A 27,992-nucleotide genomic window follows, 5' to 3' on the forward strand; every position below is an offset into this window, starting at 1 on the left:
AAAGGAAACAACGAATGAACTGCAGGTTTCAGAAAGCGTCAGTGATGCAACAGTTTTTAAGTAGTTCTTAAGGTTAGCAGTTTCCAAGCAGTCTTGAAAATGCTATGCATAAAAACTGAAAAAATGTTTACTCCTCAATTTGTTTATATACAGATATCAACATGATGAATTTTCAGTCAAGTTAAAACTGGGTTCTCTCAATCCCATTAGTTTAGTTTTCCCGTTTTGGGGGGAGAGGCAAGGGATAATTTTAGATACTCAGCTTAAAAAATTCTTAGATATACTAACAGAAGTCCTCTGTAAAATGCCAACACCCCAGAACACCTTAATCCATACTCACTGCTAGATTATTTTATTTTAAAATGTGCTACAGTGAATGGATATATCCATATTGGTTTTTATAAATGCACACACACACAGACACACACACATATATATATATATATATATATATATATATATATATATATATATACACACACACATAAAGTATATAGGTCATTGGTTAAAGACCTGTCCAAAAGAAGAAATAATTACTAGAAAGTTAATGTAGGTGTTTACACTTCATTTGACAATTACAATTTATTTGAACTGAGGTTTCAGTTGCTTAGTAATGACTGATAATAACGACTGGCAATTACAATGACTTAAATAGAGAACTATAAATTTCTCTGTGTGCCTTGGGTCAAAATTTTCACTGGCGGATAATTTTCACCAAAAATTCTGTAGCTTAGTTAACCTAAAAAATGATTATCCTTCACCATAGAAATTTAATGGAATCCTAAAATCATAAATTTACTAACAATTATTTTTGTAATGGGGTTTACATTCAGAAGGAATAAATATCTGTCACTTACCAAAAGACTATTCTGAGAGCTCAAAAAGTATAATGCCATAATAAATCATTCATATATGAAGGTCTCTTGTTTAGATGCTACCACAGTTTATGTTAAACAGAAAGGCAGCACCACATTTCTTACTCTTGTAAAGGAGAAAAGTCTTTAAAAAAAACTCTTTGAAGAAGTTTCAGCAGATATGGTCAGAGTCAAACACAGCAGCACTTTATTAACAAGGACAGAGCAATATGATCACAAGGAAATACTCATAAGTCTAAACTGAATGCTATCTTGGGCAGCATAAAATGAATACTAACAAGGGTAGGCATCCCAGTGTATCTGTCTCACACCTGTTCAATGGGAAGGTGACTTGTAAGCAAGGCAAGAACAGAGCAACACTGATACCACACACTGACTACAATACTTCATTACTTTGAGAAGGGTAGTGAATGGTCATACCCCCAACTAGAAAGAGGAGTCATTAGAGATCTATCAATTGGGCCAACAGTTCTTTTAAGCTTTAATACTGCCTACTCCTGAACTCTAGTACTGACTTCCTCTCTATGTAGGAAGTCAATGCTCATGCTCTTGATAGGGGCTGTTTAAATCTTTCTGATTTCTGTCAAATCCATCTGACCTCAGAACACTGGGTCTAAGAGTCAACTTCCTGCAACATCGATGTCTTTCCCTTGAGATCTTTAATAGTGCTAAATCAGCATAATGTTATCATAATTTGAAAATGACATGCGGGCACAAAGAAGTCCTAATTTATATACATGTGTATATATGTATATACATACACATACTTTTCATTACTATATATATATAGCATCCCATATTCCAGTATCACATGGCAGAGAGAATTTACAGTCAGAATAATCAAGACATTTAATTTAGTTTTCCTGTGGCCACTCATGTAGTAAACTGAAAAATACCAGTGTACTAATAAGGTCCCTTTTTATTACGTGCTATTTCTAAGCAGATATTTGGAATGCTCAGAAGACTCCACTTTCAGTCTCCTAAGGCCTCCTAAGACATAATTTAAAGTGGGACTTGATAGAACAAATATCTTTGCACTCTAGTTGAAACATCCTAGGAAACCGTGGATAACATGCCTTGTTTGTGAAATTGAAAAAAACAGCAGATAGTACACAAAGAGAAAGGATGCAACAGGTATCAAAGTGGGTAAATGCCCAACTCTTCTGAGCCCTCCTCATCTGTACAAAGCAAGGTGGTACAAGTAGGCCAAGTCTGACTAGGCAGAGTTTGAGGAAGATGCTTTTCTGTTTGATGCACAAGAAAATAATTTTATGAAAATGTGGGGATGGGAGAGGGAGCAGCTCTGTGCTTCTTGCTGTGTTACCTTTATTATGTTCCCAGTGTCACTGAGACTAGTTTAAAAATAGCCTGCAAAAAGAATGTTCTAATCACCAGCCACCTTTTCCACCTTTCTTCTTTTTCTGTTGCTGTTTCTTTTTTGTTGCTGGAGCCCCTGCAGGTTTCTGGTGTCTTGGGGGTATGATATTACTTGTAGATGTAGATGCTGTTGCTGCACTGCCAGGTCTTGGGGAGGTGGGTGGGCTGCTCACAGTTTTACTGGCATCCCTGAAATCATCAGATCAGGAAAGTGTTGGTCATTCATATACTCAACAAAGGAAAAGGCTATAAAAACGTATGTACATGGATTTCACTTTCCACCTCTCACAATCTCCCACACACATTTTCTTTTTCTTTCTTTCTTTCTTTTTTGGCCGTGCCACATGGCATGCGGGATCTTGGTTCCCCAATCAGGGCTGGCATGCGGGATCTTGGTTCCCAGACCAGGGATGGAACCCGTGCCCCCTGCAGTGCCTCTGAGTTCGGAGTCTTAACCACTGGACTGCCGCGGAAGTTTCCACAAATATTTTCTTTTAAGGTGCATTCCCCAACTCCCTATCCATTTTTCTTTTGAATAAAATTTTTACTGCTTTATAATTTTTAAAAATGTAATTGATGGTACATGTCAATTTTTAGAAAGCTTAGAAAATAAAAAAAAAAAACACTTCTAATGACCTATAATCCTACCATGTAGAAATAACTGATTTAGTAACATTTTAAATTCTGCTTTCTAGTCAAATTATTTATTTATATCTGTTTCTCTAGATATTTAGTTAGTTGAATTACTCAGTGTATATAGTTTCCTTTTGAAGGTACTGTAATCCTAACATCTGCAATACAATCCGGCAATTCTAGTATTTACAATACAACCAAGCCAGAAACAGCACGTTTTCTTTCCTTTACATAAGCATATTACAAAACATTTATTAAAGATATCTGACTATACTTCTCATACTGAAAACATATTTCAAAAATTCTTAATGATGACCCTGAGTCAATCTCAGAAAGAAGCAACCTATGCTCTGAGGACTGGGAAGCAATGACTTACAGTTCAGATGAAGCTCCTGCAGTGGCTCCCTGGGTCCCTTTTCCAATCTGATCCTTCTTTTTACCCTTCTTTCTTCCTCGGTAGTAAGAACGTTCACGCATTGGTAGCCATCTTTCTGGATCTGGGGTCACTTTTGGGTCATAATTTTTAGGCAATTTTCCTGTGTAACAATTAATTGATAAAGAAATGAGAGATCAGTCCATAATGTTTTCAAGATAGTTTGTTTAAACACTGTGTCCAAACCTGGGAATAAATAACATTAAAACTGAAATAAATTTATCTGAGAAAGTTTTATTTGTATAATCCAGCAGGGGAGAAGGACTTATTTCTAAGCATGACACAAAATTCAGAAGCCATAAAAAGATTTCATAGATGTATCTGTATAAAAAAATTTAAATTTTGATTTGGTAAAAGATAATTTTTGAGAGAAATAACAAAACAAGAAAACATTTGCATACTATGTAACAGAGTGAATTAATATTCTTAATATGGAATGAGTTCTTGATAATCAGTAGGTAAATCATGTAAAGAAAATGGACATAGCTGTAATTAGAGTAAGCCAAGAGAAATAAAAGTCATTAACCATGTGAAAAGATGCATGACCTCACTAATTAAAAATAATAAGGATAGGGAAGTTCCCTGGTGGCCTAGTGGTTAGGATTCTAGGCTTTCACTGTCGTGGCCTGGGTTCAATCCTTGGTCAGGGAACTGAGATCCCATAAGCTGTGCAGCGTAGCCCAAAAAAAAAAAAAAAAAAAATTTAAAGGATAAAAAATTATATATTAAAAAGCATAATATGCAGTGTTTGTGAGATAGTGGGAAACTCTCAAACACTACTGGCAGAAGTATATACTAGTATAGCCTCTGTAGAGAGCAAATAATTGGCAGTACCAGTCAAAATTTATACTTTTAGAAATTTATCCTGCAGAAACTCCTAAGTCACAAAGCTATATATGTGTAAGAATACTCTCTGTGATATTCTTGAAAACAGCAAATTAACTTAAATGTCTATCAATAAGAGAATGATTAAATAAATTATAGTATCCCCACACTATAGCAAGCTATAAAACTGAGTTAAAAAATGAAGTACATCTATATTTAATAATTTGGAAAAATGTCTGCACAATATAGTCTAAAGTAGAAGATTAAAACAAATTATCCTGATGATTTGTTTATATCAGTTTTGTAAAAATATTAATTGAGCATGTAAATGTGTATGTGTTTCTATATACAAAAAAGGTTAAGTAATTATCTCTGGGAGAATGAATTTGGGGTAGGGAATTTTCCATTCTTTATGCCATTCTATAATGACAGAAGTCTGTTACCTTTGTTTTTATTTTCTTTTGTTTTTATAATGAGCATATCTCTTGTAAATTTAAAAAAATACTCATCTGGAAACCACGAAAATAGAAAAGAAACTGAAACTGGAGGTTACTGATACCTATAGTTAACAGCTATTTCCTTGCAGTATTACTAATAAATAAAACAACATGAAGCAAATACTTTAGTTTTTACCAATTTCCAAGTACAGTGATAAAAGTGAAGAACTAGTAAGACTTGTAGGTAAAGACAGTGGAGTGAATGGAACACTGGCTTCTGCACTATCCAAAACTCCACTAAAATAGTAATAAACCCATTAAAAGGAAGAATGGGAGAAAAGATATTTTCAGTAAAATTCTAGAAGCTGGAAAACAGATGGAGGAGTGGTAATAAATTTAGCAGATTTGGGAAACCTGAATCCTTGATTTTGCAGTAAGCAAAATCAAGAAGCAGACTGATTTATACCACAGATTTCCCAAAGACTCAGGAACAGGTAGGTGGCTCCAGGGATATCCTCTGACTAGTTGAAGCCAAGCATGGTAATTCCACCCTCTCTTGCTATGGATTAAAATAGGTAAGCCAATCAATGCATGGCATTCCTCTGGTTAATGGTTCAGGGCTGGACACTGACCTATATTGGCCCAATCAGGTTAATGGGAAAGACTTGCCAAATGCAGAGGCTCTCTTTACATCCTGCTGGATATAAATGACAAGTATATGGCTCTGTTTCCAACAAACATCTGATTACTCTAATGGGATTCATTTTTGTGTACAGGAGAACAAAGAGATACAACTACTGGATAAACTAACCCTGATATAACCTTCCTCTACACTGCCAGTTTCATAAACAGTAAATTTTCTTAAGCCAGTTTGACGGAGTTCTATGGTACTTGTAGCCAAAAGCATCTCTAATGTATAAGAGCTTACTGTGTGCCAGGCACTGTTCTAAGAGCTTTACATGTAGTATCTTATTTAATCCTATGAGGTGTATACCATCATATTCCATCTTACAGATGAAAAACTCAGGAAGGTATGTTAACCTGTTCACAGTCACAGTGAAACAGCAATGTTACTAGAGCAACAATTTGAATTCAGGCACTCATAAACTTCAGAATTGCACTCTTTAAAGTTATAAATTTAAGTAAATGTTAGCTATAGTCAAGACAAAACTCAGTTTCAAAGATATGAGAGTTTATGTCTGAAGATTTCTATGTAAGGCCAAACTCAAGCTTTTACCTTATAGAAAGAAATCTAAAGATTAAAAAAAAAAAAGCCTTACCCTTCTTTTTTTTCTTCTTTTTTTTCAAATCTCCCTGTCTACAAAGAGAAGAAAAATCATTATCATCATTGTGATAAAATATTTATAGAGCATTAAGCATGTGCAAAAGAGTGAGCTGGGTACTTTATCACAAAGGTGTTTAAGATTTGGTGTCACCTCACCAAAGCTAATAAACCAGTTGGGATATTAATTCAGGTTAAATTTAATCAAGCTTCAAACACCGTGCTTTTTGGAAGGTGCTTTAGAAAAGAGGGGTGACAACTGTTTTCAGAAAATAGATACCATTTACACTGACACATATTAAGTCTATGTAAAAAGGTAAGAAATTTGTACAAGCACAAAAATCTATAGTTCTGTGCTAAGTTACCTTATTATTTGGCAAAACTAGAAAACAGGTAATTTAAACTCTGCCAGAAGAACATGTACAGGTATCATACATGCAAAGAATATTTCTGGGAGGATACGCAAGACAAGTAATATTGGTTGTGGCCTTGGGTGGGAAGAGGGCAGACAGGGGTGGGAGGAAGACTGTACTTTTTTAATCTTTCAGGCTTTGAACCTTGTGAGTTTAATGAATTTTTTAAGTAAGTAAAATCTTTATTAAGTACACTGACCAAAAATAAATAAATAAAGGTATTGAAAGAGCATAAAAAGTCAGGGGAATACTTCAAAATAACTATTTACTCTGACAGCTACAGTAGAAAAGAGGAAGACATTAAAAAAATCCCTCTGGATATACTCATGTTATATACCTCTATGGGAACTATGAAACAGTGAACTAAAAAGATAAGACAGCAACAATGTCTGCCCAAATTTCATTCTACCAAGTCATTCAATTGTGAAAGTTCTTTTAGGGTACCCTGAAGAATAAGAAATGCAACATACAGCATCTTACTTTAGGGCTTCATCTCTCACTCAGACTATGCAACAGTCTTCTGAATTGTCTCCCTACAAATCATACTACACAGCCATATCTGCAATTTCCCAAAGACTCTCTGCCATGTCTTACTTCTTTGCCTTTGCTCACATTTTGCCCGTCTCATCCTCATCTTCCTCCAGAGTCAACACAGTCACCTCCTCCATGAAGCCTCTCCTAACCTCCCACCGTCCCCGGGAAGGACTGACTATTCCCTGTGGTGTACTCCTCTATGCTTGCACAATCACAGCACGTGCAACCTTTATTTCAATTACTGCTTAAGTATATTTCCTTCTGCTAGACTGAACTTCTTTTCAGGGCAAGGACAATGATTTATTTTTGTCACCAACATACTGTTAACTTCAAAAGAAACTACACCTTTTTATGTATCCAAAAGTCAACATAAAATAAAAGGTATTAATAATGCCTAATGAAAATACTGTGCTGAAGCTGAGAAGCTTTAAAGTCAATGTACATCTCAATAATTGTCTAATGGAAAAGATAAAGACGATTAAAGGATTAGAAAAGACTGTATGTTCTTACTAATTACCCAGCCCTGTTTTGGAAAAGGAAAAAAAAAAAATACTGAAAATACTTAAATACACATTATATGAAAATCTCCTAAGACCTGGCTTGAATTCATTATTTAGGAGTTCTTGATAAGGCTTGAAATTGGGATCATGATAAAATGAAATTTGGAACAATGTAATATCTCTGAGACTCCAATTTCTTATTTAACTTTAAAAAATCTATTATGAGGATGGTAATACCTTTTTAACAAACACAGAGTTCATAATGAAGTCAATCATATACTGTTGCTGATATATATATTTTTTTAATTATGAAAAATTAGATTTCAAAAGTCATTCAAAAAGAGAAAACTGAAAAATTATGGAAGTCACAAAACTGGGGAAGTGCTATATCTCTTCCATTCTCTATTCATCCTGAGTCAAAAATAGAATCTTAAAACAGTTTATTTAGTAGGCCTCTGCTATTTTTGAGATGACAATGTATGAGAACAAGAAAAGAACTGGAATTTGACTTCTTATAAGTTATTGAAGCTGGCTAACTTTCCTCCAAATCAGCAAAATAAACCTTATCTGAAATTTGGTCTAGAATTCTAAATGATGTACTAAATGTACATCAATATCTCACAGGTAAATAAAGTAAGACACATCCAGCCTATGGAATACTATGCATAAAAAGAATAAAATATGCCTACATTAAGAATATGGAAAAATCTCTAAGACTTATTAAATGAAAGAAAATTCGAAGACAGTTAAATACAATATAATCCCACTTCTATAAAAAAAAAATCTAATCTAAGAAAAGTATTTCTACATCAGCCTGTGTGCAAACACAAAGAAAAAGATCTGGAAGTAAACACACTAAATTAGCACCAGAGGTAAACTGTGGGTGGGGAGGAGGAGGGGAAACAAGGACAAAAAGCTGGGCACAGCAAAAGAGAAGGGAAAAGAAACAAAGTGGACTTAAACTTTATTCACATGGAACTTTCATGAGAATGCATTTTTTATTCCTTATATAACTTAAAATCAGCATTAGTGAATGTTACAATGAAAAACATTACCCTTGCTCCTTTGGTTGACTATCTCCAGCAACTTTTCCACCCTTCTTCCGAATGTACGTAGCACCAGGAGAATTTTCAAGAGCCTCAACATCTACTTTTAGAGACATACTATCTGATGAAGGCAAGTGTCTACTAAGGCTGGGATAGAACAAGAGTTCAGGAACACAATATATATACATATATATGTTTGGATCTATCACTGTATTTTTCAGGCACATTGATCAATAAATTCTCATTTTGCTTTTACTAGTTAGAGGAGGGGTTTTGTTTGTTGAAATTTATAACAAAAAGCCCTGGTCAAAACAGGTAAGGGAAGGGATTTATTGCACTACTTGGGAGCTGTCTAGAACAATCAAAAGGATACGCTTTTGCCTTCTCAGGATCTACAAGTGAGTAAGCAGAAATAAGCTGTGCCAGGGTGTGAATATCTTTTGGATTTTGTCTAAAAGAAGAAATAAGAAAGTCACTGAACAGTTTATAAAACTGGAGAAAGTAACAAAAACAAGCAAAATAACTCCCTCATATCAAATAAAACTTGGATTTCTGCACCTCCACCTTTCAGAGCTTACTTCCATAGCTGTTCTAGGTCACTAATTGCCTCCTTCTTCCGCCCATATTTGAGTTTGAAGTTTGCAGCTTCTCTTATCAAGGACAAATGAGCAGGAGATTTGGGCTACAGGTTCAATAAAGAAAGAAAAAAAGTTTTAAGCTGAATATCTAGCAAGTCAATGAAGTTATATTCATTAGATCTTTAAAATGGACCTATCCATTAGAGTTCTCATCTTAAGTTTTACTGAATGCATGAAACAACAAAAAGAAATTCACACAGACACACAGACACACACGCACACACACACACGGAGAGGGATAGACGAATTAGTACAAGTGAAGACCAATGTATGAATTTGGTATACAACCCATCTCTATTTAGACTGTCTTGTCTACAACTAGAAATATTGCATAATCAAATCTTAAAGTTACGTCGCTATAGTTCTCAAACATTAATTTGACACGATACTTCCTAGAACACTGATATCTCTTCACTGCTAACAGTGCTATCAGTATTAATGCCCCCTGTGTGTATGTGTATCTGTAAGTTGGATATTGCCTATGCAGAGACCCATACTGGAAAAAAAGAAGATGTTCCTATTAGATAGAGATATACAATTATTCTATGTACTGCTGTTCTACCAATTACTACCATCCATGGGCTCTCTAGCCACTAAAGATGAGCTCTCTTATACACAATCATGTACAATTAATATTCTTATTTCTTGAGATTACACACACAAACACACATACATACACTCAGGAAGGAGCTTCAGAAAATATAACTGAGCTTTTTATTTTTTTTGGTAGCCATTTCTTTCTTCTAATAACTTTATTTGGATCTGGTATACTTAAAAACTGACTGACAGTCTAACAGCATTCCATTTTTTAAACGGCGAGTTGAAATGTTTCAATTCTCCTTAATTTTGAGTTCACTGCTGCAGCTTTTCATTCTTATGCAAAAATGTACCCTCATAACATTTTACTCCATCTATTTACCTGATGGTTTTGATACCACTGGATAGCTTGTGTGAAGACCTCAATGGCACTGTCAATATCTTCCTCATGGCTGTACATTGTCACTAATGCAGACACCTACCCAGCCAAAGGTATAAATTAGTGAACAGAATTCCTCCTTCTCTCTCAGAATAAACTTTCTGAAAATGAATAACGTTAAAGAAACAGCAAATAAAGGTTGCTAGGCTCTGTGCTAGTACCTATTTCATCATAAAAATTGCTAATGCATAACTAGAAATACCATGAACAACAATGGTGTTTTCCAAACACAAAGGTGGTTATCTGTAAAAAAAAAATACCTCCCCTAAAGCTCATTCACAAATGGTTTGTTACCAGTACACCACAAGGTAAATACAGAAGTTGCGAAGAAGCACTTAGAAAATTAGTTTATATGATCACTGAGGTACACACACTAGAGAGGCTAAACTTGCATGTGGCCTCCACTACATGAAGCCAGTGAACGCTTGCCTAGTGTGCTGGAGGGACAGCAAAGAGGCCCATGTAACTGGAGTGGAGTGACAGATGAGGACAAAAAGGAAACAGAAACAAAAAGCCAGATCATTGAGAAAAATCAATAAAATTAACAAACCTCTGGCTAGACTAATTAGAAAAAAAAGATAATAGGAACAAAATGTCCTACAGATATTAAAAGGATAAACAGGGAATATTTGAACAACTTTTATGCCAATAAATCCAACAACCTAGATGAAAGATTATTGTTAGCCATATATTATATTTGATTCTAACATAATCACAGCCTAGTCTTAAAGTATGATTCTTCAAAAGAGAAAACACTACCATAATACTATTATACATTTACTGAGTGCCATTTGTAAACAAGCTGTGTTGGAGAATGAAACAGTCCCTGTACAATAAATGTACATACCACCACTACAGAATGTCTTTACTTCGAAACAGATGTGCTCACAGCTGTATTAGTGATCTAAACCTGTGATGCTTGAATAATCAGAGAACTAAAAACTAAATTCGTAGGCCATTATTACCAAATTGTTTTAACTCAAAGAAATCACACTGAAGACATGATAAAATAATAGGCTAAGAAATTCCCTATATATGTCTTAGGATATTTAAGGTTGGCTTTCAAGTGGTAATATAAGACCTAAACAGTTCCTGACACATTTGACTAAATAATAAATCAATGCAAAGCAGAGCATAAAATGTAATTAAATTTACACCAGAAAGCTATTATTTTAACTACAGCTTCTACATTTTGAATAAAGAAATAAGCAGAAATTAAAGTGAAAACAAAGAAATATCAGACATACCAATGAACTATTAATTCCATTACTTTTTCAGTCTTAAAATATTTTAGTTATAAACTCACCATGCCTGGTTTATGCTTTAACTCCTCTATGCTTCTCAATATCAAACATGCTTTGGAAATATTACCTTAATAGAATAAAAACAAAATCAGCATCACATTGAAGAAAGCATCTCATGGAGGAAAAAAAAAGACAAAAAATTTAAGTCATATTTTGTAACATCTCTAAACACTCAAGCTTTGGGACCTTGGGAATAATGTATTCTATTTATTCATTTTACAAAGGAAATTAAATCCTAAAGAAACAATATATCTTGCATATGCCCACAAAGTTAATGGCAGAGCTCCTACCAGAAAAGAAGTCTCCCAGCTCCCAATCTGTTGAGTTCTATTTCTCCCTTTTCAGAGTGTAACTTAAAGGTCGGAGTCCTTCCCTAAAGGCCTTGAAATTGTTACTGTAGATATAAGTGCAATGGATAGTTTCCTACAATGTTAAAGTCTGATTTTCTACTCATTGCAAACCTCAATAACAAACCTTCCAAAGTCTTTAAAGACAAAACAAAACAATAACCATGACAGACTCATTCTCAGTAATATTAGTATGATAAATAATCCTCACAAAAATAAACTGAAAACTGGATGAGAAAAGAAGATAAAGAGGAAAGCAAGAAAGAAGAAAGAGAGGTGGGAAAAGGAAAAAGAAACAAAGGAGGAAGATAAGAAATGTGAGAACAGGGTAGCTATCAGGTCTCAACCTGATTTTCATTACTACCCCACTGAGGTGCCTTTTTAGACATTTTTTTTCCTAATTGCCAACTCCCCTCCCCTCTACCCATGAACTTTTCATTTTAGCCATCACAATATCTAAGATTTTTTTCAATCCTGTGCACCAAACCAATTATCACCCCCATTGAGAATGTATGGTCTACACCAGAGCTGTCTGATAGAACTTTCTGTGATGATGGAAACATCCTCTATCTATGCTGTCCAGCTACCCAGATGTGGCAATGAAACTTCTGAAATGTAGCCAGCACAACTGAGGAACTGAATTTTAAATTTAGTTTAATTTTGGGACTTCCCTAGTGGTCCAGTGGTAAGGAATCCACCTTGCAATGCAGGGGACACGGGTTCTATCCCTGGCCAGGGAACTAAGATCCCATATGCCTCAGGGCATCTAAGCCCATGCGCCACAACTACTGAGCTCGCGTGCCTCATCTGGAGAGCCTGTGTGCTGAAAACTACAGAGCCCACACCCTCTGGAACCCACGCGCCGCAACTCAGAGCCCACATGCATTGGAGCCTGTGTGCCACAACTAGAGGAGAGAAAAAACCCTCACGCCACAACTAAAGAGAAGCCTGTGTACCACAGCAAAGAGCCTGTGCACCGCAACAAAGGATCCCACGTGCCGCAACGAAGACCCAACACAGCCAAAAAATTAATTAATTAATTAATAAAATAAATAATAAATAAATCTTTAAAAAAAATAAAAAATAAATTTCGTTTAATTTTAATTTAAACTTAAAATAGCTACATATGGATAGTGGCTACCAAATAGGGACAACACAGCTCTAGATACTCAACACTGGTTCAAAATTATAAACAAAAAACTGTCAGTTCTCTGTAAGATTCAAAAACATGAGTTCTCATTAAACTTCCTTGCCTCTTCTCTACCAAAGATACGGGTTATAAAGTATAAATGAAGAATAAAGGGCTAAGAAATTTTGAAAACTAGGAAGCAAAGTAACTCTTAATTCATGCAAATACTACCAAGTGACAGATATAAGCATTTCTACACATGACGTACACAGGAAATTCAGGTATAGAACAGAGGAATTCTATGCTTCTACAGACTTTCAAGGCATGGATTGAGAAACATTTTAACAATTTAGGAATTAACCCAAGAAAAGGCCTCCTAACTTATTACTAAATCTGTTGGAGTTCACACAATCTAGCTTCATATTTGAAACAGCATTATGCTTCACTATTATGCAAAAATTTTTAAAAATCACATAGTCCACAAGTACTTCAGAATCATTCCAATCATATGTTTCCATTAACAGGATTATTGTAATCATAATGAAATAATCATGAGTACCTTGGGAAATTTTCAGCTGTGCCATGGTCAGCTTAATTTCAGCAGCGTTTTCTGGATGCTGATCTGCAAATTCCTAGAATTTTTTTAGTTGGGAAAAAAAAAATCACATTTATACAACTAAGCGCACATATTCTAATTACTTATTTCAGCCTCATTAAATTTTAAATCCAGTTTTGAAACATTAAACTTCTGGTTTCAGGTCAAAATTTTAAATTTGGAAAAATTTTATTCGACACCCACTTTGCTTAAGATTGTGCTCTGAAAGAAAGTGCAATAATGTCACGTTTCTAGGAAGTCGCCAGTAGAGAAACAATAATTTAAATTACTACATAGATTTTTCTTTTTCTTTTTTTTAAAGAAAGATACTCAAAAAAAATGATGACTCCTTACTGAGGATCCCTGCTTGGCAACTTTGCCCCTCAGGATGGTCCTAATTTTATGCTGTCCAACTTTCCAATGTAGTCTACTCTCAGGAAATTCGAATGTGATTTAATGTTTGGTTTAGCTTAATTAAAAACCAAGTCAGTATCTCTGTAATTGTTTGAGGTTTTGGATTGGGACTTACTAGAAAATACATTATTGAAAAAGGGGCTAAGCATGTTCTGGTATTTTAAGTCTAAAACAAACCGTTAACTAGTGTTATATCGATCTCCAAATGAAAAGCATTCTTCGGAGTTTATAGCAAACATTTACTAATGCAAATTTCTATAAAACAAAGCTGCGGCCCAAGAACTAACTAAAGTGACACTCTGGCATGTGTATAGTGGTATATTACCTATTAGTTTTCCTGTGAAATTTACAAGCTTGTAATTATAATAATGAAAATAAAACAAGGCTACAACTACCTGACATCTCATTAAAAATGCAAGTAATTGTTTTACCTGAAGCAGCTCTATTGCTTTTGTGTGCTGCTTTTCACGGCAGAGCTGGGCAGCTTGGATTAACACAGGAAGGAGATGCTCAGGACTCTGGGACTGTAAACTGGCAGATATTTTGCGACATTGTTCTGCCTAAAAGACAGTATTTCCCCCCCCCACAAAAATAAGTTGGTTAATTAAATCAAACATTAAGTGAATGACCAAAAAGAAAAGAAGGATGGGGAGGTGGAAGGAAACCAGTTGAAACAAAATAGTAAGTGAAGAACTACCTAGGGTAAGAGAGGTGGTTTACAGTATCCTCAATTTTTTCCTGAAAGAAAAAGATTTCCATTTACTGAATGTAAGCTATGAGTTCTTAAAGCATTTAGGAAAGAATAAGTCCTAAACATTCATTTGGATGCTTAAACTGCAGAATTTTGTTTAAAAAAAAACCAAAACACATCAAGTGTCAGCCTTTGCTTCTAAGCAACAAAATGTATAGGTATTTCTTGCTACAGTATTTAGGAACAACTTGACTCACTTCTAAATAATGAAAATGTTACTGCCTCTCAGTCCTCCACTGAAAACCTCTGCTCTAGAAGAGTACAAAATCGTAATTTAATTAGAATTTACACATATTGGAGTTAGAATTGCCCTTCTTATTTATAATTTGATGTGATTATGCACAAACTAAAATGAAAGATGGATCTTAAATTTATAATCATGATCAGCATCTTTGATGATTTTTCCTTTAATTCAGAGAAATTAGAAATAAGGTAATGAGAGAATTATCTCATTTATAGCCGTGAATAGTGTTTTCTTCCTCTTAAAAGCCACCACTGCAGACCTTTACAAAGAACTGGGCAAATTACTTACTTAACAGATAAAATCTATGATACATGACCTTCTGAAGACTACATGAGTCTAAGACAAAATATAAGCAAAAATATAAACAGACTGGACTGATACACCCATTAGGCCTCATGTGCCATACTCCAAAAGGTTTAGCCAGGGGAACCAGAGGTCTATTACCTACCTGGTTTGTGTACATAGCAAGTAAAGCTTTGTTAAATTCTATAGCTTGCAGTTGTTTCTTGGAAAGCTTAAACTCCACTCCTTCTGCATTGGTTAATTTCACCTTCTTCTTGGAGTCAAAGACATTTTGGTCCTGACAAAGAAAAGTTCATTCACCATTAACAGCAATCTCAGACTTCAACTCTTTTAACACTCCAAGGCCTTATTCCTCTTTCATTTCGTTATTTTATGTAAACACAACAAGAGAGCTTGGAAGATAATACACCTACCCGGCTGGGGTGCCTATGCTCCTAAGGTACATATAAATTTGGCTTGGTTTCTTGGTTTGGTTTTATCTTTCTACTATTAATTGCTTTTTTTAGCTTTTTGATGAAAAGTACAAAGGGACTGCACAAATCTTACAGTGGAAATTAGGACTACAAAGATACCTAAATTTGCAATTTCTACAAACTATCTTTAGAATTTAGATGACAAATGAGGAAAGTAACTTATTCCTCTCTGACATATTGTCATACATAAGCAAATGGAATGGAATAAGAATGGAAGACAATTAAGTCACATTGCACCCTGAGAAGGATAAAAAGGGCATCTAAGTGTCTACTATGTGCACAGTATTCTAACTTTGTTAAATATTATTTGCAAATATGTGTTACCACTGTGCTTTTTAAACCATGTCTTCTACTAGTTTAAAGACTAAAAGGAGGCAAAGAAGATATCTAAAATAAATTCTACTTTTTACTGTGAAGCTCCAAACCAATGTGAAATTATCTTAAATGTACAGCAAGAAACTGGCTTTCATATAAATCAATCCTCAAGAAACCATATTTCTAGTTGGTACTCCTATGTCACTATTTTAGTACTTAAACTCACCATGCATGCCACTGCCAGACTTCTCTTAAACTTTGCTACCATGGCACTTATTAACATTTTTGATTTTTCAACGTCTCCCACACCTTGATTATCATTCAATGTAACCTTTTTTTTTTTTCTTAACTAGCCAGCATGTACGTATCCTCACATCTTTTGCTCTCACTTTCCCTCCATAAGTCATTTGCTTATGCTGTTGCTTAACCTTCAAACCATATCCCTCCTTCAAGGCTCTACTCAAATTAGCCAACCCAGATCTTCCTTCACCAAATACTGTAGTTACAAAGTATACGACAAGAAATTTAAATGTGCACAATTTTTTTCAACACTAGATTTTTTTATACCATGTAATGATTAAGACCACGTTTCATATTTATTTTTGCATTTCCTATTGCATCCAGCACCATACTGAATAAAAAATTAGAAATAAATGTTAACTGAAGAAAAATTCAGTGTATAAATACATTTAGATTGAGATATTTAGTACTTCACATACTCTCCTCCCCACAATTATATATCAGATAAAAACAATTTGTCCTCACTGGCATTTCAAATTGTTCATAAACATAGGCAGGTACATTTTGCTGCTAAGAGTCAAATGCCAGCATCAATTTTTGGAAACCTAAACCATGCCAATGGCCTACAACATCCTATATCTATTACCCCCTTAATGCCATTATCCTACATCTGAGAACCCTCTGAATTTCTGCTATAGGGGGAGAGAGATACCACACAGGCCTAAAAGGAGAGTGCATTGGAGTCTGAGACTAGAATCTGAATCCAAGTTCTACCTCTTACTGGCCGTGATCTTATACAAATCACTTAACTCCTTTTAGCCTCAGATTACACTCCTATAAATTGGAGACATGTACTGCCACCTGAAAAGATAACTGTGAGGATGAAATAAGCTGGCACTTGGAAAATCACACAGCCTATCAAAAGAAACTAAATGTTACTTTTCTAATTTTCTATTGACTTGAATTTCATATCTGAACTTGAAATAACTTCCCATTAAAACAATGTTCCAAAAGGTGGTTAATTTGACTAGTACAGTACTCTTTAGGATTGTTTATATACATGCTTGTAATAGTTTACACAGGGCTTGCGGGCGGGGGCGCAGAGAAAGAGAGAGAACCTGCCCATGCCTCCTCTCCCCCAAAATAAAAACCACTGGAAAGAGAAAAACTATATACGGAAGACTTGTATTCAGACTTACTAGATGAAGAAATCGAAGTCCAAACAACTTATATCTCTAATAAGGATTCTCCATATAATGATAATAATGGGAAATAATATTATAATTATATTAATATTGTAATTATATAGAATAATAATTTTTAAAAACAATGGGAAAAGGATAAGATTTTAAAGTCCAGGGTATGTAACTACAAAATAGTTTTGTTATTTGAATATACCTTGCAGAATCATTATGAGAGTTAAATAAAACTCTCCATTGTGATTTTGCTGCAACTGGACTCTGTCACGGAAAAACTTATCCTAGAACAAGGCTGGGGTAATATGCTTCCAGCAAAAAATAGTGTAGGAAAACCATGGATATTCCGTACCTTGTTAATTGTAATGATGTTATTTGCAATCACAGCTAGCAATGCTACATCTGTTGGTCTGTAAACAAAAAGCAACAGTCAAAAAGGAATAAACCTTTAAAAAGAAAACTCATCCCCTATAAAACACACTTCATTTTAATAACCCACTTACTTTAGTTTTATTATCTGATTGTAAAGTTGCAAAGCCTCCTCTGTACGACCCTGAAGCTGCAGAATATAGGCCATCTGCCCGTGGATGATGGCCAGTTCTGCCTGTGGGTCCTCTTCAGTCCCATCCTAAGCAGAAGAAGAAATATTTTTTTTTCCTGTGAGTTCTCCAAATTGATCCACATATTAACCAAGTAATCCAAACATTCAAAAGATGTATCATCCTAAAGAAGACATATAATTTCCAGGAATTTTCCCGTAGAGTCAGTTTGTTAAAATTTAGGAATAGCTACCAAAAGAGGGAAGCTTAAATGAGAATGGCAAAAAGACAAATTCTGGAAGGACATGGCGACAAGCTCAGGAATACCATTCACTGATCATTTTTATTCTCTAAAAAGCTAAGACTAAAAAAAAAAAAAATGTAAAAAACAGCATACAAGTTTAACTTTTTCCAATTCCCCTAAATTCTGGAAACAATTTTCTCATAGAAACACATTTTCAAAATGCTTCACTCTTAATTCTAAAATAATTCTAATCCAAAGACTACAAAATTCTAACTAGTAACTATCACTGTACAAAGAACTTCAAAAGCTGAAACTAATTCTGTAATTAAAGTAGCAGCTCTCTTAACTGATACCCCAGATCAATCTATATTTTCCATTCCTTTGGAGAGGTTGACTGACGCCCACGTAGAGGGAATGCTCAAGGCTAGGAGGCTGCTCCTTTTTGCCATACCAGGCGCTCCTACTCTCACCTGGTAAGCATATGCTGACCAGGAGGTCAGACCTGTTTGTTTCCAATCCCATTATGCCAGTTGTGTTTGATAAAGAAATGATAAAACTTAAGTATTATAGTAAGACAAGAACTATGCGTGAGAAAAAAGAGACTTGCTTCAATGAAAACTATGTTGAATGCTCAGAAATATTTGACAAAGGTTAGTTCCTAAAGAAAATTACTATCTAATTAGGTATGAGCCAGAAAATGAAGGAAAAAAAAAAAAGGACTCTGTAATGAAACTAATTCACAACTGTCTTTAAAGTATTGTTACACTTAAGAAAAACTGGAGATCATGACTGTTGGATTATGTATAGTTTATGTAAGAAATATGCATGGAATTCCTATGAATAGGACCTTACTCAAAGACCTGAGCCCTACATCTAAAACAGGAGAATGAATTTATATGAACTTAAAATGAAATGCATAAGGCATATAAAATTTTGTATTGTAATTTCTCACCCTAAGAGAGTCCATCAAATAACTGGTTAAGAGGGTTTCTGTGATTCCTATCTGATGAATCAATATCATTTCAAAAAGTCAATAAATACTACAAAGAAGGGTCCTACAAATTTATATTAGCAGAAGTGTAAAATCTGGGTTTAACCACAGTGGAATACTTACAGAGTCTTCTGATAATGAACGGCGGCAAAGATCTATAGGAGAAAATGGTTTTAAAATTAACATTGCTGGGTAACTCTCATTTCTTTCATGTTCCAAAGAACAAGAACTAAATTCTTAGGCAGAAGATTTAAGATAATTTTAATAACAAGCAAATTTGGAATTTATCGTTAACATCAAATATATTACATAAATATAATCAATCCTTGATTATTCTAGCTCTTTGGCATTTTCTTTCACTTGTAATCCCTATGTTAAAAAAAGTTTTTAAGGGAATTTAAAATATATAAATTTAACAAATGTTGACTGCAAAAAATCAATTATAGAAAAGTATAAAAATAAGGACAATAATCCTGCCACCCAAAGATAACCACTGTAGCATTTCAGCTATTTTTTTTTTAATGTAAATGCACAGCTACATTTTTTTTTTTTTTTTTTTATAAATTTATTTATTTATTTATTTATTTATTTTTGGCTGTGTTGGGTCTTCGTTTCTGTGCAAGGGCTTTCTCTTGTTGCGGCGAGCGGGGGCCACTCTTCATCGCGGTGCGCAGGCCTCTCACTGTCGCGGCCTCTCCCGTTGCGGAGCACAGGCTTCAGATGCGCAGGCTCAGTAGCCGTGGCTCACGGGCCTAGCCGCTCTGCGGCATGTGGGATCTTCCCAGACCAGGGCTCGAACCCGTGTGCCCTGCATTGGCAGGCAGATTCTCAACCACTGCGCCACCAGGGAAGCCCACAGCTACATTTTTAAATGAAAGTGGGATAGTCTACTATTTTGAAACCTCCCTTCCCCCATTTAATATACTGTGGACATCTTTATGTTATAACACATTTACATCTACATTATTATTTTTAACATGATTATTGTTAATGACTGCATGGTAATCTATTCTGTGATTATAATAAAGTCTTCTTTTTTTTTTTTTTAATATATATATATACATTTTTATTATTATTATTATTATTATTATTTTTATTTATGGCTGTGTTGGGTCTTCGTTTCTGTGCGAGGGCTTTCTCTAGTTGTGGCAAGTGGGGGCCACTCTTCATCGCAGTGCACGGGCCTCTCACTATCGCGGCCTCTCTTGTTGCGGAGCACAGGCTCCAGACATGCATGCTCAGTAGTTGTGACTCACGGGCCCAGCTGCTCCGCGGCATGTGGGATCTTCCCAGACCAGGGCTCGAACCCGTGTCCCCTGCATTGGCAGGCAGATTCTCAACCACTGCGCCACCAGGGAAGCCCATAAAGTCTTCTAATAGGACAGAAACTTATGTTTCTAAATTTTTGTTCTTATGAACATCCCTTCAATTAAATTCATATATAGATATTATATATATATTATATATATATATCTATATGGATGTTATCTAATTATTCCCTTATTTCCTTAAATCTCTAAAAATGAAATTCTTAGATCAAAGGGTATGAAAATTTCAAAATCTGCTACACAGCACCAAACTGCCCACGGCAAAGCCTCTACTACTTTTACATTCATACCTGCAATATATGAGGATGTCCTCCCATACCACTGTCAATAGTGGGTATGATCCAGAAATTATAATTCTTAAACATACTTTTCTCCTCATGATGCTCTAACCTCTGCCCTTATTATTTTTATTTATTTATTTATTTATTTTTGGCTGTGTTGGGTCTTCGTTTCTGTGCAAGGGCTTTCTCTAGTTGCGGCAAGCGGGGGCCACTCTTCATCGCGGTGCGCGGGCCTCTCACTATCACGGCCTCTCTTGTTGCGGAGCACAGGCTCCAGATGCGCAGGCTCAGTAGTTGTGGCTCACGGGCCTAGTTGCTCCGCGGCATGTGGGATCCTCCCAGAACAGGGCTCGAACCCGTGTCCCCTGCATTGGCAGGCGGATTCTTAACCACTGCGCCACCAGGGAAGCCCCCTCTGCCCTTATTTTAACCATCAATATTTAAGAATAAAACAGACCCTGTTTCACCATTTTTCCTTCCCACCATTCACTGCAGTCCCTACAACATCACTTTTACAGCTTCCAAGGGAAATGTATGGAGAAGAAAGTCGAAATGTTTCAGGAGTTGAGACCAGACATAAGTTCTCTAATAAATTATTTTCTTTTTCACTTAATTAAGAGCTTCAAAGCATGCAGATATTGTATATGGAAACATACTAAGTGGAGTTAAAATGTGCTTGAATAGTGTTATCAATGCATAAATGTGGCACACCATATTGTTACTATATTTGTGTACTTGTTTAATACCAATAATAATGATGATAATAATATTTACCGAATGCTTACTAACTCAGTTAACTTACATTTAACATTCATAGTAAGTTGTTCAAAAACCTACTCTTCAAAACTCAAACTTAAGGTTTGGTGTGGTTGAAAATGGACAAGTAGACAGGCTTAGGAATAAGATAGTAACAGAGGAGAGATAAGAGTCAAGAACCCAAGAGAAAGGCTAGATGGATTTTGAGAAATTTCCACAGCATCAATAATTTCCATTTAAAAACTTCCCAAAGTTTTTAACTTTTTAACTTTTGGAAATGCTTTGCAACGTTATATGCACATTACATTTACATATCATTTTAACAAACTTCCAACCTTCAGCTTTTTGCAGAATTTTCATTGCCTGGTTTAGCTGGCCTTGTCCTATCAGCGCACATGCAGTATTGTAGCACAGTTCGTGTGTGCCTTCTTGGAGACCCAAGTTCTCCTGTCACAGAGCAAAATACCAGTCAAACACTAGACAGGAATATTATGTCATGGCTGTGTAAGTACACAGAGATACTCACTGGAACCACTTTTTCCCAGTTACTTTGAGCTGCAACAACTGCTGAAAGGTTTGTTTTTCTCTCCTCATCATAATCATCTTGAGAGTTTCGGACAAGATCTCTATACACAGCCAGGCATTCATCATAGCGTTCTAATCGGTACAACTGAAGAGATAAATAGCAAGTAAGAAATCAGAGAAGACAAATATTGTGTTACATCCTAACACCATATAAACCCTTTTTTTGGAACCACCATGTAAGAAACCTAACTCAGCATAACGTGGGCAATTAATTGTTTTTCCTTTACAATTTTTCAATTAGTTCTGTATGCTACTAATACTTCCCAAAAGTTACTTGCAATGAATCTCTACTATATTGCATATTTGTAGGCATGATTCAGTTAGAAAAGCCATTGTATTGACCCCCATCTTGAGGTGAGGTAAGTGTCTAAGTGGGTTGTGAATGAAAACCATTCTGTAGAAATCAACCGTTACCTAAATCTGACTTACGATTAAAAAAATTTCCCACAAGTTTACTAAGCCCCAGTAAACAGGAACAAAATTAGATGTTAACAAAAGGACTTACTATTTCCTAGGAGTTCATTATACCGAATCTTCATTTCTCTTTTCCAGAAACCAACTATTGTATAGGGTAGTATCAAGTATACACAACATAATTCTTGCTTATTTCATTCAAGTTGTTCTTAAAGGGCAATAAGAACTGCCACTCTGGGTCAATTAGTCTACATGTATGACAAAGATGGGTGCCCTTCATCAATATCAAAATGCTGGAATCTACCCTAAGCTAACCCAGTTTACATGAAAAGTTCTTCATAGACCTACAATCCATGAACTTGCCCAAATCTTTGTTAAACTCACACTACCTTTTGGGGACAATATATGCAATACATTATTTGCCCTAAACTGACATTTTAAAAAATTTTTAAGAGGGTTTTGCTAGTTCTAATATAACATTTCTGTCCTCTTATCATAAATAACCCTATTTTACATTAGGCTTAATTGTATGTCTCAAAACTCTTTTAGAATAAGGTATTTCCAGGGATTTCATGAACCATCTGAATTCATCCAAATTCTTATTCATCATGATTTTCTTTATTTTACACTTAGAATAAAATATCAGTTAAAAACTAAAAAAACTATTTCAAAACTGTGTAAGTATATAAGCTTACTGGCCTTCATCTTTCCAACTAAAAAGTCCAAATTTCATAGGCTAGTTCTTAATTTTCCAATTACCCTTAGGAAGTCATTTGTTCATAGAACACTATACATGCAATTGTTTATATGAAGATCAAGGAGAGGGAATATGTTCAAACCTCAAGAACTGGTTTGGTGGCAAGTTTTACGGAGCATCAGGATGGGCTGGGTTTCCTCATCCCTGCTCCTTGCTATAGGTAGAATCACGTTCACGCAGGACGACTGTCAAACAGGGATTTTAAAGCAGTAATTACCACTTGTCCATAAAGCTCCTTTAGTTTGTCTGTCTGCTGGTTGGCACTTTCTATTGTCTTCAAGGCATTCTCAATTCTGTTCAGCCTGTACTCACAGTATGCCTTCTCGAAGGAAAGAGAGTTACTGAAAAAGGAAAAACCAATGTCTGATTATTAGCTAACACTGCAGAGCACCCACTATAAGCCAGACACTGCTCTAAGCACACTTGATACATATTATTTAATCCCCTTTAACAACAGATGACAAAGGTTAGCGACTTGTCTAAAATCAGATGGCTCGTAAGTGGCAGAAAATATTACATCCATTTCCCTAGGCTCTCTTGCTTTCATGGATATTCTTATTAGAATTACTGGCCTTTGAAACGAATATATAAGAATGAAATCCTGAATTAGCTAAAAACTGTTTTAGATAAAAGACAATCTGAACATTGTTTTAAATGGGTTGTTATAGAAGTTTCTTAAATCCATTTAAGAAGCTATAATAAGCCACATAATGCTGCTCTAACTTGTCAAGAAGCAAATAATTAGCAAAGAAAAAGTAACTAGAAATCTTAAAAGAACATAGCACTTGTAATCAAACAACTGGTAAACACACAACTACAAAAACACTACTTACATACAGACTTAAAAATTCATCTACATTAATGTCACATATGAAACATTTTGAAGTTTCAACCATAATCTGTGAGGAAAAATAAACAGCAAGCAAATGGCAACATCCTTTATTCACCTAACAAAAAAATATTTGAAAATTTCCCTCTCTCACAAAATGGCCAAAAATCAAAACACTGAATTTTAGCATAAACATGTTTACTAGTAGAAAGCAGTGTCCCTTTTATTACCCTTTTATTTTTAATAAAGTTTAAAAATTTGTTTTTAATCTGTAATACATGCAGTTGGCCCAAGTAAAAAAACAAAAAGGTATACACTGAAAGGGTTTTACTCCCACTGTTATTCAAATCTACTCTGTTCCGCTCACCTCCTACAAGTGACTATTTTTACTCATTGTTTCTCCATCTATTGTTTGTCTTTGCAAATACAAAAAAATACACATAGAAATTCTTATATCCTCCTTTTCTTATACAAAAGGAAGTATACAATATACTGTTCTGTACCTTATAAACATTAAATAATAAATATGCTACAACCTTCATTTCAATACACATTTCTTTTGGGGCTTAGGCATAACTGTAAAGAAAAATGAAATTACAGTACCAATTCAGATTATAAGTTCACGTTTCATGAAATGATAAATTAAATAAATAAATGAAAAAGATTAAGAGTAATAAAAAACTGCTATAGGGCTTCCCTGGTGGCACAGTGTTTAAGAATCTGCCTGCCAATGCAGGGGACATGGGTTCGAGCCTTGGTCCAGGAAGATCCCACATGCCTCCGAGCAACTAAGCCCGTGCACCACAACTACTGAGCCTGCGCTCTAGAGCCTGCAAGCCACAACTACTGAGCTCATGTGCCACAACTACTGAGCTCATGTGCCACAACTACTGAAGCCCTCGTGCCTACAGCCCGTGCTCCACAACAAGACAAGCCACCGCAATGAGAAGCCGGCGCACTGCAGTGAAGAGTAGCCCCCGCTCGCCGCAACTAGAGAAAAGCCCGTGCACAGCAATGAAGATCCAACACAGCCAAAAATAAATAAATAAAAAAATAAAAAGTAGATTGAAAAAAACTGCTACATATTCTAAAGGCTGCTAAAGAACTCTGACACTGAAAGATCTTGGCCTAAAATCATACTCACCTACACAATTCTCAAAGGAGGTAGGCACAGAGGTCAGGCTAAGACTGCCATACCATCCTAGAGGCCTCGACTAATACACCCCTACCCTATATGTTCTGCCCTCTCTGTCTTTTTTTTAAATTAAACTTCTGCTGACTTGTTTTCCCTATGTCCTCCAAGAAATCTTGTGACTCTTGTTTATGCCCCACATCCCTCCAGTTTCCCTTCTTCTTAGTGGTTCAAAGGGAAGACAGGGGTAAAGAAAAGGCTCCTTAAGGCAGAAAAGAACAAAAGTTACTATTGCTCTTTCCAGTTTCAGAAGCACCATTGGCAGGCAAAAGGAAAAAAGAGGGGAAGGAGAGAAAAAGGTCAAAAATCACTGAATAGTGGGGAAAAAACCATGGAAATGGTTATAGCTATGGTAAACATGCACAAACAACTAATTAAATCACTTACTTGGCAAACACTTTGGTGTGAGTATTGATGACATTCAAGGCTTCCTTGAAACTTCCATTCTGGATAAGGCACACCACTTTACAGTGTAGGGCAGTTACATCATCCTTGTTGATCTGCAGTACTAGAGAGCAATTTTAGGAAAGCAATTTTTAAATCCATTCCCTTTCCACATTTCCCATCTCAGGAAGCCACATTTCCAATTTTATTGCAGCAGAAATGATTAGTCAGAACATTTTTTTAAATGACTGATCTTTATTTTTAAGTTAAGAAGTGACAATAAGGAGAGTTAAGTTAGACTTTCCAGTGAGATAGCTTCCCAAGATGCATGTACCAAAAAAGTAAAGTGAGATAAAGAAGCAAGAATGAAGTTGTTTTCTACTGCTTTTTCATCTTGCAATGCATGCTATATCCAACACATTTCATTACTTCACAGGGAAAGAAAAAAGTTCACATAAAACTTGGCAGCAAATGACTTAGGTTTGAGTACAAGCTTGTCACTAAATGCCTTGATCAAGGGTCTTGGACAAGTCATTTGATTGCCAAATCTCAACTTTCTGATCTGCAAAACGAGTATGAAAGCATTACCTATTTTACAAGGTTATTAAAAAAATTACATGAGCATATTTTGAAAAAAAATCTATAAGCTGTAAAGTATACAAACACAATTTGTTTTGCTGGCAATATTTCCAAACACCATTCAAAATTTCCCTTTTCAGCTAATATAACTAAAGAGAAGTGCAAGGAAGGAGTCAGGTGGCCAAATTTCAATGCTAAACAGCTGTTCAGTGTCAAAATGACTAGGATCACCCCCCTTGCTCCTGGGCAACTATAGGAATTCAAATCTCAGTCTAAGAATCAGGGTAATTTCTATCAATTAAGAAAATATATATTGGAGAACTGACAGCCCTTGCTGATTAAACAATTCCTGCACAATACTTACTACATTGCTGATTAATATTGGTTGCAGGCCTAGCAAAGGCCAAAGTTAATTCAAAACAAGTTTAAGAATCAAATAATTGTCATTAGTAGCTATTTTCCTCAATGTCTGAAATCACCAAAAGTGCACTGTGGGCACAATCACTTCTTTTCACATTAACCCAGAAATAGTTTGTTGAAAATTCACACTTGTACGTTACAGACATACCATGTATGTTATTACTTCTTTCAACAGTCAAACCCTGTCCTGGTAATTACATTTCCAAATCTAACAAATACAGGCAACACCTTCAATAAAGAATTTAGCACGACAGAGAGCATTAAAAAGCATGGCCGTATTACAGTTAGGCAGTAAAGGATAAAAGAATATAATGAGTTGAACCTCACACCGACGACAGGTCACTCAAAATGATCAGTTACCGGGCAAAAAACATTTGTCTTTGCAACGTTATTGCAAATGTTAGTGCTTTCACACACACATTTTCTGGTCTAAGGACGCTGGAGGGATTCTATCTGTGGGAATGACAGGCCTGACGTCCAGATCCAGCCCTTCCCTCTACCCTAAGTCTGTACAGCGTCCACCTTGTCAGCGCCAGCTTCCAAATTACGTGTCCCAGGCAGGTTCCTCCCCCCGTGCGGCCCAAGAGAAAAAGCTCCCTCAGCAATACTGTCTTGATCACTCCGCTATAAGGAAAGCGAAAAGGAGGCAATGTGGAGTATTTGCGAAATCAGGCGTGAAAACAACGGAGTAAAATAAGAAAGCAGTTTGGAAGAGACGTCGGGAGCTGCGGTCTCTTTAAATCCCTCCCTCGCTTTCTGCATTGGGGGAAGTAAAGACGGAAGTACACGTGGCTCTAAGCCACCCAGGACCCAGGGCTGGCCGGGGGGAGCGGAGGCACTGCGACCCGCGCCCGCTGGGCGTTCGGGCCCTAGCGGCGGGCGGCTGGGGTCTCCCCTCCCGCTGTCTGCTCGGAGGTGGTCGCGCGCTACGGAAGGAGGCTGCATCCTCCCACCGGCCCGGGTCCGCCCCCGCCCCGGCGCCCGCCGGGACACTTACTCTTGTTGACGGTTTTGAGAGCGCGCGTGAAGTCGCCGTTCTGGCCATAACGGTTCACTTCACTCCAGAGCGCAGGCACCGAAACCCCCCCACTACCGCCGCTCGCCATCTTGGCGGAGACGCGGGACGACCTCTTGCCCCGGAAGAGGATCTCGGAGGTGGCCAAGCGGAGAAGGAAGCAGGTGGTTGCTAAGCGTTTCGCAGTCGGAAGCGTCTTTATTCCAGAGTCGGCGTCAAAGACCGTAGTGTTCACTCTCGTACCTAGAAATTTGCGAAGATAGAGTCGATACACCTTAGTAGAAGGGGGTCTGGAGGAACGAGGCGTCGGACCCCAGAAAGGGGTTGAAAAGGATTCACCAAACAGATTCGGCTAAAAACAGCGTGCGTTTCCGGGGCGACCGCTGGGGGCGGAGAAG

General features: G+C 36.2%; 1 protein-coding gene across 1 annotated transcript; it reads right to left on the reverse strand.

The window, feature by feature from the left end:
- Positions 1 to 554: 554 nt before the first annotated feature.
- SRP72 (signal recognition particle 72) lies at positions 555 to 27,971 on the reverse strand. Its single transcript, XM_036853060.1, has 19 exons — positions 27,577 to 27,971; positions 25,584 to 25,704; positions 23,393 to 23,516; positions 21,946 to 22,089; positions 21,755 to 21,866; positions 19,178 to 19,209; positions 17,784 to 17,908; positions 17,633 to 17,690; positions 15,202 to 15,333; positions 14,190 to 14,318; positions 13,309 to 13,381; positions 11,276 to 11,340; positions 9,913 to 10,008; positions 8,934 to 9,037; positions 8,729 to 8,806; positions 8,365 to 8,502; positions 5,861 to 5,898; positions 3,262 to 3,421; positions 555 to 2,441 (listed from the first exon to the last, which is right to left on the reverse strand). The coding sequence occupies exons 1-19, from the start codon at positions 27,683 to 27,685 to the stop codon at positions 2,264 to 2,266; spliced, it is 2,016 nt and encodes a 671-aa protein (XP_036708955.1). The 5' UTR covers positions 27,686 to 27,971; the 3' UTR covers positions 555 to 2,263.
- Positions 27,972 to 27,992: the final 21 nt, after the last annotated feature.

This window comes from Balaenoptera musculus, chromosome 5 (assembly GCF_009873245.2).
Source record: "Balaenoptera musculus isolate JJ_BM4_2016_0621 chromosome 5, mBalMus1.pri.v3, whole genome shotgun sequence".
Taxonomy (NCBI): domain Eukaryota; kingdom Metazoa; phylum Chordata; class Mammalia; order Artiodactyla; family Balaenopteridae; genus Balaenoptera; species Balaenoptera musculus.